We start from the raw sequence: 14,302 nt of genomic DNA, 5'->3' as shown, positions 1-14,302 counted from the left end.
TATGATTCAAGTCGGGTACACATTCTGGACGATGGTGCAGCTGTCGGGAGTGATGCAGTCGGATGAGCTGGGGGTGAAAGTCGCGTCGCACGTGTCTCGGGAGTCCGACGGCACATGTGGGTGGAGCGGCCCGCCGTAAAAACCGACTAGCGTGAAATCTTGCAGATGGTCCGTCTCCAAATTTTGTATGCGCATCGCCAACCTCAAGCTTTCCGCCCAACCCGCCACGACAAGCCCCACGCTGTTCCACGGCGTCTGATGGCTGCTGGAATCCCCAAACTCAACCGCTAAAGCTTTCCGCGACTCCTAGAATCCCCGAAAATGGCGACGGCGCTGCAGAAACAGCTCGCGACCATCGCGGCCTCGAGCACCCACCAGCTCGACCTGCGCGCGCAGAAATCGGCCCATGGCAAGTCGCTGCTGTTCGAGCCCAAGATCGCCTCGTCGCAGTCATTCGAAACCGTCTATCTGATCTGCCACGAGGGCTTTCGGGAGTTGTGCGCTTTGGACTCGAGGTTTTTGCGCTTTTCCAAGAATCTGTTCAGCGAGCAGAGCAAGGCCGAAGATCGCACGCAGATGACCAAGGAGGAAAATGACAAACTCAATGTTGCGCTCGAGGCCTTCATCACACTCGTCGGCCCGCGCTTGCTGCTCAAACCAGCAGAAAAGGCGCTCGAGTGGCTCGTGAGAAGATTCCGGTACGTCGAACGCCACAACGAAGCCAGCGCTGGCTTGCGCCCTTGACACGGCTAACGCTGAGCAGCATCCATGAATACAACACCGAATGCCTGGTCTTCACCTACCTGCCCTACCACAACACGCCCCAATTCCTTGCTCTGCTATCCATCCTCCCCGCACAGCCATCGCACGCCATTCGATTCCTCTTCCCATACATCCAGGCACCCACCAATGTTCCCCAGCGCACAATCGCATACACAGCCATCAACACGCCGCAGTTCTTCAAAGCGTATCAGTCGTATGTCACCAAAGTCGTAAATGCGGGGCACCAGGCTGCTCACATGCTGTCCTTCTGGTCTGGAGTCACCGTGGAGGCAATCTACGGCATACTGAGCAACTCGAGCTCAGGCCGGAAAGACTTGCAAGATCAGAGCACCGAAAAGCTGGTTCTGGACCTGCTTCCTGTTCTCAACAACTGCATGCATGCTAAGCATGGAGCCGACACTGTCCTGGCTTGCTACGCCATTGTCATTATGCTGGTCAACCAGGCAAAGGTCGGGGACAAGGTTCTGGATGCCTTGATGGAGGCTGTAATTGCAGCCCATGATGAGACGTCGCTGCAGTCATGCCTGGGCTGCTTGGCAATCATCGCCAACGAGCGCTCAAAGGCGCAGATCCCAGCCAAGGTTTCCAAAAAACTGCTCAAAGTATCGCAGCTTGTACAGAGGCTGAAATCTGTCTCCCAACAGTGTCACGTTGATCGACTGGCACTGGGCTGCGCTATCGGCGCGCTCAATGTCGGTTCAGACGAAAACCACGCTATATTCCATGAATTAATTGCATCCGGCCTACTCAGCAAGTCGCGCATTCAACTTACACTATCGGCGTTGGCCCAGCTTCTTCGCGACAGTGCTCCGGGATCCGAAGCGCATGGCGAATTACTTCAGGTTGCAACAAAATTGGTCGAGTCAAAGGACCTGTCAACCATGCTACAGGATGTGGCAAAACAGAACAACGTTGATCTAGAATCACTCGGGCTCACCATGGCGCAAACGTTCGAGATTGTGGATGTTGAAGAAGTTGATTCTGACGAAGAGATGGTTGACGCTGATGAGGCCGTTGAGAAACCGACCGTACAAGTACCAGAGATCACAGTTACCAGCTTCTTGGATGCAGGATCAGATGAAGAGTTTGCAAAGGCTGCCGATGCTTTCGAGCTAGCTGTCTCCAACAAACAGACCAAAACTTTCCTTGCATCTGATCAATTGCAACAGGAGGCCGCGCTTCAACAGACACTCTACTTATCATTCCTTGCGCGTGTCTGGGCCAGCCCCCGCCCTGTTGCTGTGCGCATCGCCGCTCTACGCGCTACTGCCTCAGCTTTCGGAAAAATCGAGGCCGCCCATCTCCTGCAAAACCTTTTGCCATACTTTGTCCACGCACTTGCTGACCCATCTCCGCTGATTCGGCGTTCCGCTGCTGCTTGCATTGGTCTCCTGGCTCGTAAGGCCTCGGCCAGATCAAAGGCCCCGTCATGGGCTAAAACAGAGCTTTACGGCAAAGCCTCGAAGAACATTTCAGAGCTAAAGCCTGAAGATGTGCTGGTATTCGTCACCTCAATGCTGCAGCCAATGCTTGAGGAATGCGTCATGGATGCACATTTCGTCATTCCTGCCCTCCGAGATGTACTGGAGGGAACGCAACTGAAGAACCACCCTAAGCAGTCTTTCAAGCTGCAAACGCGAACGGCAATTCTCGGCTTCTTCGCAAGCCATGCTGGTTTCACGCCCTCCGTGAGGGTCCGGTTATGTCTACTGCCCATGTTCAACATTCGTGGCAAGGTGTCCGATACTGTCCGCGCAAATTTCGTGCTCCCCTTGCTCAACGAATGGTCTGCTCTTCCTGTTGAGAGCGCAACAAGCAAATGCAACAGTGAAACAATCAGTCTCCATGACGCTGAACGCTCTCATCTCGCTGCAACCATACCAAGAGAGGCAAAGAGTGCACAACTGTTGCAGGACATCATCTCCGGTACATTCAACAAAGAGCGCGATTCATTGGCGATGGCATCTTTCAGTCGCATTCATTCCTCTTGGTCTGCCTTCAGATCTGAATCTCGACACTCGCTAGCTCAGTGCATGCTGGGTCTGGCCTTGAGTGAGAACGATACCTCTTTCGACAAGCTCTGCAGAGAACAATCCATGGAGATCTTGCGCAACGTTAGTCTTGATTCTACAATCCTGGTCACTTTCTTGGATAGCATCCCCTCGCCGACAGCAATGCCTGGAGGGCCACCGGGAGCGAAACGGAGGCGTACTAGCCGAAGCGAGATGGCCCGAGTGGAACTTTCTTCTCAAGACGATGTCCAGAGGCTCCTTCGAAGACTCACACTTGTTCTTGAATTGGTTGAAGGATCCCACCCAGGGCAGCATCCAGAACTTTTCAAGAACCTTTTCGGCATTTTCGCCGAATTGCAGCCGCTCAAGCAGCAATCTGAGTCCGAGTTGGTGTACTTGCAGAGTATCATCCTGGGGTCGTTGAGCCCTATCGTACAAACTCTGAAGGAGCAGCCAGATACTGCGGACTACCAGTCGGCAGTGCGAGCCGACCTCTTGATTGACTGTATCCGACACTCCACAAGCCCACAGGTGCAAAACAGCGCACTGCTCTTGATTTCCAACCTTGCCTCTTGGGTTCCGGACCTCATCTTGCACAATCTCATGCCCATCTTCACTTTCATCGGCTCTACTCTCCTTCGACAACACGATGACTACTCTGCTCAGGTTGTCGACAAGACAATCTCGCGCGTGGTACCTCAACTGGCTGCGTCGCTTCGCTCAAAACACAGAGACTTTATTGCTGGTGTGTCGGACTTGCTACTCAGCTTTACCGCTGCCTTTGAACACATTCCTTTGCACAGAAGGATGAAGCTATTTGCAGAGTTGGCTCGTACACTGGGCCCTGAAGACTCGCTCCCAGCTATTGTTGCCCTGCTTGCCGACCGGTACCACAGCAAAGAGCAACGGAGATTCTGCGCGGACTTGCTCCTCCACTTCGATCCCATCAACACTCTGGTCACCTTCAAGGGCTACCTTGATCTACTTACTGATGCCACTGGGCCGAAACCACAGGTTGCTGAGACGCTGTTTGGCCTCAAGGACAAGTCGAAGGAGAACAAGTTGGATTCGTCAGTCCAGAGCATGCTTTCATGTTTGACTGATCTAGCACTTGATGAGAAGGTAAAGGCGCATGTTACCAGAGCGTACCGAAAGAAGGATGACCCCGAGAGACCACGAAAGATCTTTGCCAACATCATCGAAACCACCATTCAGTTAGCCAAGAAACTGGTGTCAAACTCGAAGACGTATGCGGCATGCAGTCGTGTTCTCGCCAGTTGCTTGGACCTGTTGCCGACGACCGATCTCATCAAATCTGCTGAGCTGCTTCTTTCCAGCACCGACTCGCATGTGCAAGTTGCTGCTGTTAAGTCAGTTGAGTTGCGAGCAGGCACCGCCAAGCAAAACGACCGCAAGTCTGTGGAAGCGCTCATCTCCTTCCTACCCAGTGTTCAGATGCTCTTGCAGCAGACATCGGAAATGGATACGAAGATGGTCTCTGTCAGCTGCATCGACCGCATCATTGAGCGCTTCGGCAAGAAGGATATTTCTGCTGTCTCTTCAGTGGCGCAGACCATTGCCGGTGCCGAGTCATTGTTGAGCAGCGACGACAGAATCCGCATCTTGTCTCTGCTTTGCTTGACATCTGCTATCGATGTTCTTGAGGACAAAGCAATCTCGCTGCTGCCCACGGTCATCCCCACTGCCTTTGAATACATGTCGAATGCCATTGAAGAAGAAAAGACTGGCCTTCACAACGCCGTATTCACCCTCCTTGCCAACATCGTCGAGCGCCTGGGATACATGTTCTCGCGGGAGTATTTGGATACTGCTTTGCGGCTGGCCCAGCGATCTGCTGCTGCTGATCTGGAGGATGCATGCGACGAAAGCCGCACGAGTTTCTACCAAAGCGTGTCGCAGCGTCTTGGTGCACAAGAAGTCTTTTCCTCAATCAAGGCGACATGGCCGCATGCTGCTTCGCAAGGCTTTGATGCCTTGCTTGAACAGCTCGAGCTGTTGCAGTCCACCATCAGTGCCCAGACAAAGGCCAAGCTTGTCAAGGCAAGTTCGCCGCTGTTCAGCCTTTTCCTGCAAACATTCCGCCTGCGAGAGACTCTTCAATCGGAAACTCAGGAAGAAGTCGACGAGGAGGAGACTGAACAGCTCGAGGGTATGCTCATTGAATCGGTCATTGCCATGGTTCTCAAGCTCAGTGATGCCACATTCCGACCCTTTTTCGTGCAGCTTGTAGACCAAGAAGGCCCACTACCCACCAAGCTTGAACGCGCCATCACCTTCTACAAGTTCCTCGCCGCCTTCTTCGATAAATTCAAGGTATGTATCCTTGAAATACATCATCATTTCCACGCACTAACTCCAGCCCAGTCCCTCGTAACAAGCTATTCCAGCTACATCATCGAGCCCGCCGCAAAGATGCTCACACAGCTCGCCAAAGACGACTCGGAAGCCAGCACCCGAGCCGCCGTTCTCTCGGCGCTCCAAAAGACATTCCAGCACGACCAAGACGGATTCTGGCAAGCGCCCTCGCACTTTGGCATCATCATGCCGCCGCTGCTGTCCCTCCTCAGCCTGCCCTCCGCATCCACATCTACCCCGGAGAACAACACCAACAACATCATTCCCACCATCACCGAACTCGCAGCCGCATCCTCATCCAGCATGGACAACCACCGCGAAATGAACACTATCCTGCTCAAGAACATGCGCAGCCAACATAGACACACCCGCCTCGCAACCGTCCTCTGCGAACAGAGTCTCACCCGCAGACTCGGCGAGGAGTGGCTCGGCTTGCTGCCGGAGATGCTCCCGTTTATCAGCGAGCTCATGGAGGACGATGATGATATGGTGGAGCGCGAGTGCCAGAGATGGAAGAACGGCATGGAGGAGATTTTGGGTGAGAGTCTTGAGGGTATGTTGCAGTAGTAGTTAGGTGGGGGCCGCGCGGGGGGTTTACACTTGTCTTTGTAGATGCAAATGAAGAAAAAGAAACTACTTAACGTGTTTCACCAGTAAGCGGGCCACCCCAGTATGTGGGCCACTTCCCTATGATATCCCACATTTGCAACAACAACGCGTAATGTCTCAACAACGCAACGCGTTAAAAACTTATACTAAAGCAGATCTATTTCTTGCTATTACTAATCTTGATTCTAAACAAATTCAGAGTGAACGACGCGCTGCTGCCGCCTATAGCGTCCCACGAACAACAATCCAGCGTCGACGAGCTGGACAGCGCCCTCGAAGCGATTGGGAGCCACCAGCAAGGCGCCTAACAAAACTAGAAGAGGAGGCTATTACTATGCGTGTAATAGTCGAGGCTGAGCGAGGACTACCCTGTGGGAAAGACGACGTGCGAGATATGGCCAACAGACTGCTCCGAGAGCGTGGCGGGAAGGAGGTGGGCAAGAACTGGGTTGATAGGTTTGTCCAGCGCAATCCTGAGCTGCGTACGCGCTGGAGCCGTCCATACGATCACCAGCGAGCTCTCTGCGAAGACCCAGCGCTTATTAAGGGCTGGTTTGAGCTAGTTCAGAATATGAAGGCAAAGTATGGTATCGTGGACGAAGATATCTATAACTTTGATGAGACTGGCTTTATTATAGGCAAGATTTTATCACAGTCAGTTATCACAGGCTCAGACAAACCAGGGAGAACAAAGAAGATCCAGCTAGGCAATCGTGAGTGGGTTACGCTGATACAAGGCGTTGGCGCAACAGGCACGCGTATCCCAGCGTTTCTTATCTTCGCTGGCAAGGTTCTGATCTCTACCTAGTTCACGGAGGATCTGCCACGCGACTAGGTGATCTAAGTTAGTCCTACCAGCTGGACGAACAACGATCTAGCGCTTGACTGGCTTCGTCACTTTGATTCCCATGCGCGGCCTGTGGGGACGCATAGGCTGCTTATTATTGACGGCCATGAGAGCCACTGCTCGGTGGATTTCCGAGATCTCTGCGAAGAGATGAAGATAATCCTCCTCTGTATGCCTCCCCACTCGTCGCACCTCTTACAGCCTCTTGATGTGGGCTGCTTCTCGCCGTTAAAGCGCGCGTATGGTGATGCTATCTTAGTCTTAGCACGCAATCGCATCTACTATATTAGCAAAGAAACCTTCCTACTAGCGTTTAAAAAGGCCTATTATAAGGCTATTACACCAGAAAATATCCGCGGAGGGTTCTGAGGTGCTGGACTTTCACCGCACGATTATAACGTTGTTTTATCACAGCTTAACGTCATGCTGCGTACGCCAACTCCACCAGCGCAAGAGACCACTGCTTGGGAGCCGAAAACGCCGCGCAACGCGCGCGAAATGGAGGCGCAGGCTACGCTTATTCGAAACCGTATGCAAATCCAGCAAGGGTCTCCTACAAGTTCTCTTAAGGAGCAGATATAGCAGTTAAGTAAGGGAGCTTAGCAGATAGCTCATAATATAGTGTTAATGCAGGAGAAACTTAATCGCCTTGAAGCTACGATTACTGAAGTAACGAAGCGAAAAACTCGTAAGAGGCGCTACGTACAGGCAGAGGGGTCCTAGACAGTTGGCCAGATAGCTGATCAGATCGCTGAGGCAGAGGGTGGTAGCTATAATGATGGTGCAACGTCTGCGAAGAGGGTGCGTAGTGAACGGCGCTGCGGGCGTTGCAGCCAAATTGGACACAACTCTCGCACTTGTCAAGTAGAATTAGAGGATACAGAGGATAGCAATGCGTCTAAAGAATAATATCTTATTCTACTTAATAAAAAATATTGTGGTGGTGTTGCGCAATACTATTACAAAGATGTAATAGTTTGGGGAGGTGGCCCACATACTGGGGTGGCCCGCTTACTGGTGAAACACGTTATGTTTTATTTTATTATATTCAGTGCAGAATTTTGTGCTTTAAGCTTTTTTTTTGTAAGACATGTCGAATGGGATGATGTGGTAGACACGCCTTTTCTTTTTCTTTTTTTCCACTGTGTATGTGGATGGTGTGGCATGGAGTTGCTTTAGTCGGGAGATTGGAATGAGTGAATGAAGCAAAGGGCATGGCTTGATGAATCGAGACGAAGAGCTTTTTTTTTCTTCTCTGTCTTTTTCAATTAAACGTGAAATTGAAGTAGGTGTAGAAGTAAAAGGGTAAGAATATAAACATGGTATCTTTATGTAAAAAAAAAACTCCCATCCTATGCCTCGTCAAAACCAAACCGAACTAAAACCGAACCAACCCGATTTGCCCAGGTCTTTATACACACAATACCACCCCCGGTCCACGTAAAATCCCACCGTTTGTTTTAATCATGCCACATGTAAACCGACAGAGTTTGCATGCGTGTGTCCTCTCCGACGTAACCCCCAGAAAAGAAAAGAAAAAAGATAGCCCCATATATTGTATGCAACCCGCACCGTATTTTATGGAAAGATTTCTTCTCATTCCGCAGAGTGATTCCCCGAGCCATCATGGCCGCCAAAAGTGGGGTTTCCAAACGTGGCGTCGCCAAACGAAAGCATGTCGTGGGGAAGGTACTCAATGTCCCAGGGGACCATGTCGGCGCCGAGCAGCGACATGTCAACGTCCTGGGCGTCGATGACCATGTCGCCAAATGCGTGGTCCGAAGGGGCGTTGAACGTGGTAAAGGTGGGCGAGAAGTCGTTTTGGGGGTGCGGCTGCATGTGGGAGGAGCCGCGGGGGTAGGGCGCTTGGTTTTGCAGGGGTGTTCGCACGGCTGCGGGCGAGCCTCCGGAAAACGCGGAGTGCAGGTTCAACAGTAGGTCGGCATCCGAAACCATTACGGGGTCGGGGTTGGAGATGGTGGTGGTGCTGAATGCTTGGTTTTGTGGCGGTGGAGGCATCGATGCTGAGCTGAAACGTGAAAAGCCAGATGGCGATTGCATGGACTGCTGCGGCTCGAACTTTATAGGCGGGTCCGATGTCATAGCTGCAATGGAAGGCTGCGTACTGGCTGGGGGAGGGTTGTGAGGTGGTGGCTTCGCAGTTCGACCCTCGCCGTTCTCCGAGGTATACATTACCGCGACATTCGTCGAAGGCGAGTTCATAGTTCCAGTGAGCGACCATCCTATAGCTGTACTAGAGTCAATAGCATGTTGGACTTGCCAGATTCAGTAACATACCTTGACTGGGATGTATCATTGGTGACCCAGGTATGTTCGGGGATCGCCCTCCTTTCCTAATTGCAGCTGCCATCTTTGCAACATCTGTGTCTGGAGTTTGTGCAGTTAGATATGTGCCCCAGCTAAGTTTCCTCCTCCACCCAGGACTTGTAAAAGATGGCTCCGGTCGAGGGGCTTCCAAGGCGCTTTCCATCTCTTCTGCAGTGTAAAGCAACGGGTCGCAGACTCCCTTTGCCTTCTGATCCAGCACAGTCATTATGTACTTGACTCCTGCCCAGTACGTCTCGAGGGCCTTCAGAGCACGATAACAACGTTGATAGTTTTGATTGGCAGCGGAGGCGAGTAATGTATGCTTGGCGGCCGTTTGTTTTTGTTCTCGGTCATTGATGTTATTGGCTGTGTCAAGGCGGTCAAGCGAGTGGTTGATGGGAGGTTTTTGGCTGTTGTCGCCATTCCGACCAGGGCTTGCCGGGCGAGAATGAGGCTGCGATGATGCAGAGTGAATGGCTGTCTCCTTGAGGAAGGCACATGCAGCGATGTAGATGGGTTGACTAGACTCAAATCAGTTTTGCTATCGAGGCACGTAGGGCATGGTTGAACACACCTAGTAAACGGGTTACCCATGCCAGTTTTGACGTCTATAAGCTCTGTAAAGGCTAGTATATCGGCAACGGTCTTTGCAGAAGACATTGAAAGTTCCCTGCTGTGATTTGAGTGGGCTTGCGGGGCGCCCTCAAACGTTCTCAAAAGAGTCGGCTGGTGCAGGAGAACAATGAGCGTGTGGAACCAGCAGTGGAGTAGCAAGAAATTGGTTCCCTGATTCAGCTTGACGTATTGCTGGAAGTTGACGGCATTGAAGTGGAGCTTAGGTGAGAGGTTCTGGTAGATGCTTGTCAACCGATCTTCCCACGCCCCCAGTTGCTTCAGTAGCTCGGGTGTGACGTCTGTAGCGCTTCTGATACGGTTGAGCAAGTCGGTAACACGTCCGTAAAGATGAATGACTCGGATCAAAGCAGGATAGGGTAGCGGCCATCCAGAAGAATCGACCTCGTCCAGAGAAGGAAAACTGATCTCAATGTCACGGTCGCGGAGAGTGACGGGGCGCCCGGTTCCGGAAGAGATGACTCTGTCCAGGAAGAAGATGGACCAGAATGTGTCCAATCGCTCGCGCTCCGCCGCTCGCTGCTCCTGCTCCTCGGCGCTTCTTTCTTCATTGTCTTGTGGCGCAGGCTGATATGACGGCCGTGTCCCTTCTGGATCGCTCTTGACGGTGCTCGGCGTTGGGCCATGGCGCCCTTCGTACTTGAGACCACCTACAGACTGCATACCCAAGTCTTGAGCCATGCGGATCGCAATTCCGAGATACATCCACAAGCCGCTATCGCGACTTGCACCAAACTCGTCGTAGGCCAGGAGGAGCGCAGCCTGTACTACGGCCACACTAGGGCATGGAAAGGCATCTGGGATAGCCGATTTTGCTCGCTGGGCGAATGCCTGGCCATATTCTGGGGGTTGGAGCTTGGGGGTTTCACTCTCGCCGTCCTTGTGATCGCTTTGACCTGTCAACACGGGATGGGTCGAGAAGCGTGCCGCCAGAGCGCAAACAGCATCTACCAGGATGGCGTCTACTTGTTTCTCCTCCAGGTCGCGCATAAATCTTTCTCTTTGCAAAAACGGAAATGAGCAGCCTAGGTGAGCGAAGAAGACTTTGCAGAGACGAGTGATGAGCGGACTCGGTGACATGGCTGAAGCATCGTAGACGGGTATTTCCAGTGGGGTGCGAGCTTCCTGTACGGGTGGCGAACCCACAGAGGGCTGGGCAGGCGAGGATTCAACAGCGTGTGCTATTCGAGTCAGCAGCCATTTACGGTATTCATGATAAGTGCGCAAATTTGCCCACTGCGATTTTCCGACTCGCGAGATTGGGTTTGACAGAAAGTTAAAATGTCAATTGCCACCGTTGTGGATTCACAGGTGCCACGGCCGCGAACGAGCACTTCCAACACGGCAAACCGAAACAATACGTACGATCTGATGTAGTCTGGGCACTCCCATGCTGCTTTCCGCGTACCTTGACAACCATCTGCCTCAGGCCCGGCACAATGGCCGTGGGGCCAAAGTACCTAAAGTACGGCATCCTGTTGCGGGTGCTTAGGGAAAGGCTGCCCGAGCTGCCTGTCGGGATGTCCAACTTGGGCGAGGGATTGACGGTGCTGGAGTCGGACGTGTGCGAGGTCCTGTGCGCCAAGGGCGGTCGCGTGAGCTGGGGGTCGATGGGCGACTCTTGCTTTCGGGCGGGGGCCTTTTTGCCATCTTTGGGGGCATCGGCAGTGGCGCTGTTGTCGTCGCCGTAGCCGGCGCATTCGTGCTTGTTCTGGGTGCAAGTGCCGCAGACGGGGCGCTCGCCTGGTGTGGTGTCAGCATCCATCTGTGGGCGTCCTCGCATGCGGGCAGGCTCACCAGAGCAGCGCGTCTTCTTCTTGCGGCATGTCAGGCAGGCCGAGTTGATGCGGCGCCTCTTTGCATAGGGACCATCGTGGTTTGTGACAAAACGGATAGGCTTGGGCTGGGGCGCCGCCGTGTTCGCAGAAGCGGGCGGAGAGACGGCTTGATTCATGAAAAGCAGAGTGTAGGGCCAGAGAGGGTCGGAAAGGGCCGCATCAATGGGCCGGCAGCAGCAATGCAGGGGAGGCGACTTGGGTGGGGTAAGTGTAAGGGTAGCAGGTAACGGCAGCGCGTCGACAGCCGATCGATCAGGAGCCAGACCAGACGGTGGAGAACATGCAGAGAGACGCAGACGAGAAGCTGTGGGGAAGCAGGCACAGGCGCATGTTCAGAGACGCCAGCACGGGTCGATCGGCGGGCGCTATGAGGACAGAGTAGCCAGGCGGAGGGCGGAGGGCGGAGGGCGGAGGGCGGAGGGCGTCGAGACGAGACGGGGGGTGAAGGGTTGCGGAGCGGAGAACCCCAGATTTAGCTAAGTAAGTAATCTTGCAATTGCTTGGACGCTTCTGCTGTCCACGCGTCGGCGACCCAGGAAAAAAATGTCGCCGTGCTGCCGACCCATCCCACACTACTTATCGCCATCACTACTACTACTGCCCTACCACCACCACCACCACCACCAGATGGAGTCCCTCCGCCCAGCACTGGCGACAATGCGCCTGTCCGCCCCCGCCAGGCCCTACACACGCCTCTGCCAATGTCTGCACACGTCGGCGGCACGGGGCGCGACGCCTCTGCCACACCCCTCAGGTACGCACCAGGCCGTGCCCCCTCCATGCCATGGCATGCTATGCCATGCCCACGACCCATTGACGCCGCATAGTCCCCGGCCCGCCGCCCGAGACGCCCAAGGCACACCCCTCGGATGCTGCTGAGCGGGTCGCGCGCAAGAGGAGGCAGGCCGACATGATGAAGCAGGCCCGCGAGATGCGCGAGGCCGCCTCGTCGCCCGCCAACAAGCCCAAGAGCATGCTGGCCAAGCGCTTCTGGAAGGACGTCTCGGTCAAGGAAACCGACGCCGGCCTGCAAGTCTTCCTCGACCACCGCCCCGTGCGCATGCCCAACAAGCAGATCCTCACCGTCCCCGCCTCCAAGCCCCAGCTCGCGACCGCCATTGCCCTCGAGTGGGACCTCCTCATGAGCGCCCAGCAGGCCCTCAAGAACGACTACATACCCATGACGTCGCTCGCCGCGCGTGCCATTGACATTGACGCGGCCGACAAGGCGGGGCAGGCCAACGTGCGCAACGACATCCTCGCCTACTTTATGCGCGTGCTCGCTACCGACACGCTGCTGTGCTGGGCGCCCGAGAAGGCCGCCAACGACTACCTGCACGACGGCAAGACGCTGCGCCAGATCCAGGAAGACGTCGCCACGGGCATCATGGCCTACCTGCAGACGCACGTCTTCCCGGGCGTCGACATCAAGCCGACGCTCGACCCGGACTCGATTATCCCCGTCGAGCAGCCCAAGGTGACACAGGAGGTGATTCGCGGGTGGTGCGCACGTCTGCCGGCCTACGAGCTTGCTGGTCTTGAGCGCGCGGTGCTAGCATCCAAGAGTCTGCTGGTCAGCGTGCGGTTGATCCACGAGTGGGCCGAGGCGTTTGCGCAATCGCGCAATGCGGCCGATGCAGGCCGCTTTGGCATCGAAGAGGCAGCCGAGGCATGCAGCCTCGAGGTCAAGTGGCAGACGCTGCAGTGGGGCGAGGTCGAAGATACACACGATGTGCAGAAGGAGGATCTGCGGCGACAACTAGGGAGTGCCGTCATCCTCGTGAGTGGAAACTCGTTGTAGCATGTTTGGCGACTGTACATACATATCAATATTGTAACAATATCACGACAAATCAAGGGTAGCAGCCCGGGTTTGGCTAGCAACGCACGCCAAATAGAAACCAATTGAACCAGTCATGCCCGTCATGACCAGCATATCCAGCGCCATCACGTCATGTGACGTGTTCCTTGCGAGATAGGCGAGAAGTGGAAGTAGATTTTCCGAAGCTATGTTCGGAAAAGGTGCTCTGCGCGGGGAAATGCCATGTGGGTGTGGGTGGGGATAATACTGCCGGGCGGTGAGGCACCACCTAGCGCCCAGGTATGAGATCATCCCATGCCGGTGCATCGCAACCCCAGCCCTCGCAGGCAATTTTCCACTTCCACTTCCACTTGTGCTGACCTTGTTTTGACAAGCTTGCTTGCAACCTCTGGTATCCTTTGAGGTATAGTGTGTCCGTGGCCTGTCTGCTTGTCTAAAAATACTGCTCCGGTAACGTCGGCAATGGAGCTATACGCCCTCTGATGACGTGCACTTTGAATCCCCCCTATGCTTTATCTGTACGGAGGTGCCTCACAAAAGTTTTGTCCCACGCTAATCTCGGCGCTTCGGCATAACTCTTCTTGGCGCAACTCCCACCTTTGAGCTGAGTAGCTGTACGATTTGTCTGTATCTATCGTTACAATGTCTCCTAATACTGATCCTTACACCCGCACCTTAATTGTGGCGTTAAAGTCACCTTCTGTTGGCAAGTCTACATCACAGATCTCTGAACTTACTGGTGTTCATCCTCGTACGGTCAATCGTATCTATAGTAGAGCTATTGAGGCTGGTTTCGAGCCAAACGTTCTCCCTCTTAAGATCCTCCCAGAGCACGTACAAGACGCCCCTCGCTCTGGCCGACCTTCAAAGCAGACGGATAAGGTAAAGGAGCAGATAATCCAACAAGTACGACGTGATAGATACGGACGAGAGAAGAGCTGCGCTGACGTTGCTGGTGCTCTCAGTCTTCAAGGAGTCAATATATCACGCACTACAGTCTGGAGAGTATTAAGAGAAGCAGGATACAGAAAGACCAAGCCGACGAGGAAGCCTG

The 14,302-nt window shown here is 54.0% G+C and overlaps 3 protein-coding genes across 3 annotated transcripts in view; 2 read left to right on the top strand and 1 right to left on the bottom strand.

Annotated features, from left to right (window-relative positions):
• Positions 1-321: 321 nt before the first annotated feature.
• SETTUDRAFT_172273 (uncharacterized protein) lies at positions 322-5,738 on the top strand (the record flags this gene model as incomplete). The annotated part of the gene is made up of 3 exons (XM_008029608.1): positions 322-698; positions 764-5,129; positions 5,181-5,738. The coding sequence occupies 3 exons, from the start codon at positions 322-324 to the stop codon at positions 5,736-5,738; spliced, it is 5,301 nt and encodes a 1,766-aa protein (XP_008027799.1).
• A 2,194-nt stretch (positions 5,739-7,932) lies between these two features.
• SETTUDRAFT_172272 (uncharacterized protein) lies at positions 7,933-11,542 on the bottom strand (the record flags this gene model as incomplete). Its single annotated transcript, XM_008029607.1, has 5 exons — positions 7,933-8,876; positions 8,926-9,476; positions 9,530-10,769; positions 10,954-11,331; positions 11,386-11,542. The coding sequence occupies 5 exons, from the start codon at positions 11,540-11,542 to the stop codon at positions 8,224-8,226; spliced, it is 2,979 nt and encodes a 992-aa protein (XP_008027798.1). The 3' UTR covers positions 7,933-8,223.
• Positions 11,543-12,053: 511 nt separating this feature from the next.
• SETTUDRAFT_172271 (uncharacterized protein) overlaps positions 12,054-14,302 on the top strand; it is a gene marked incomplete at its 5' end in the record, with an annotated part of 8,516 nt that continues 6,267 nt past the window's right edge. Inside the window, 2 exons of the mRNA XM_008029606.1 lie at positions 12,054-12,180; positions 12,254-13,220. Of these exons, the coding sequence (XP_008027797.1) occupies positions 12,054-12,180; positions 12,254-13,220 (1,094 nt within the window). The remainder of the gene's footprint in view (positions 12,181-12,253; positions 13,221-14,302) is intronic.

Source organism: Exserohilum turcica, assembly GCF_000359705.1.
Source record: "Exserohilum turcica Et28A unplaced genomic scaffold SETTUscaffold_3, whole genome shotgun sequence".
Lineage (NCBI taxonomy): Eukaryota > Fungi > Ascomycota > Dothideomycetes > Pleosporales > Pleosporaceae > Exserohilum > Exserohilum turcicum.
The sequence above is the reverse complement of the archived record's forward strand: the minus strand, read 5'-3'. Positions and strand labels throughout refer to the sequence as shown.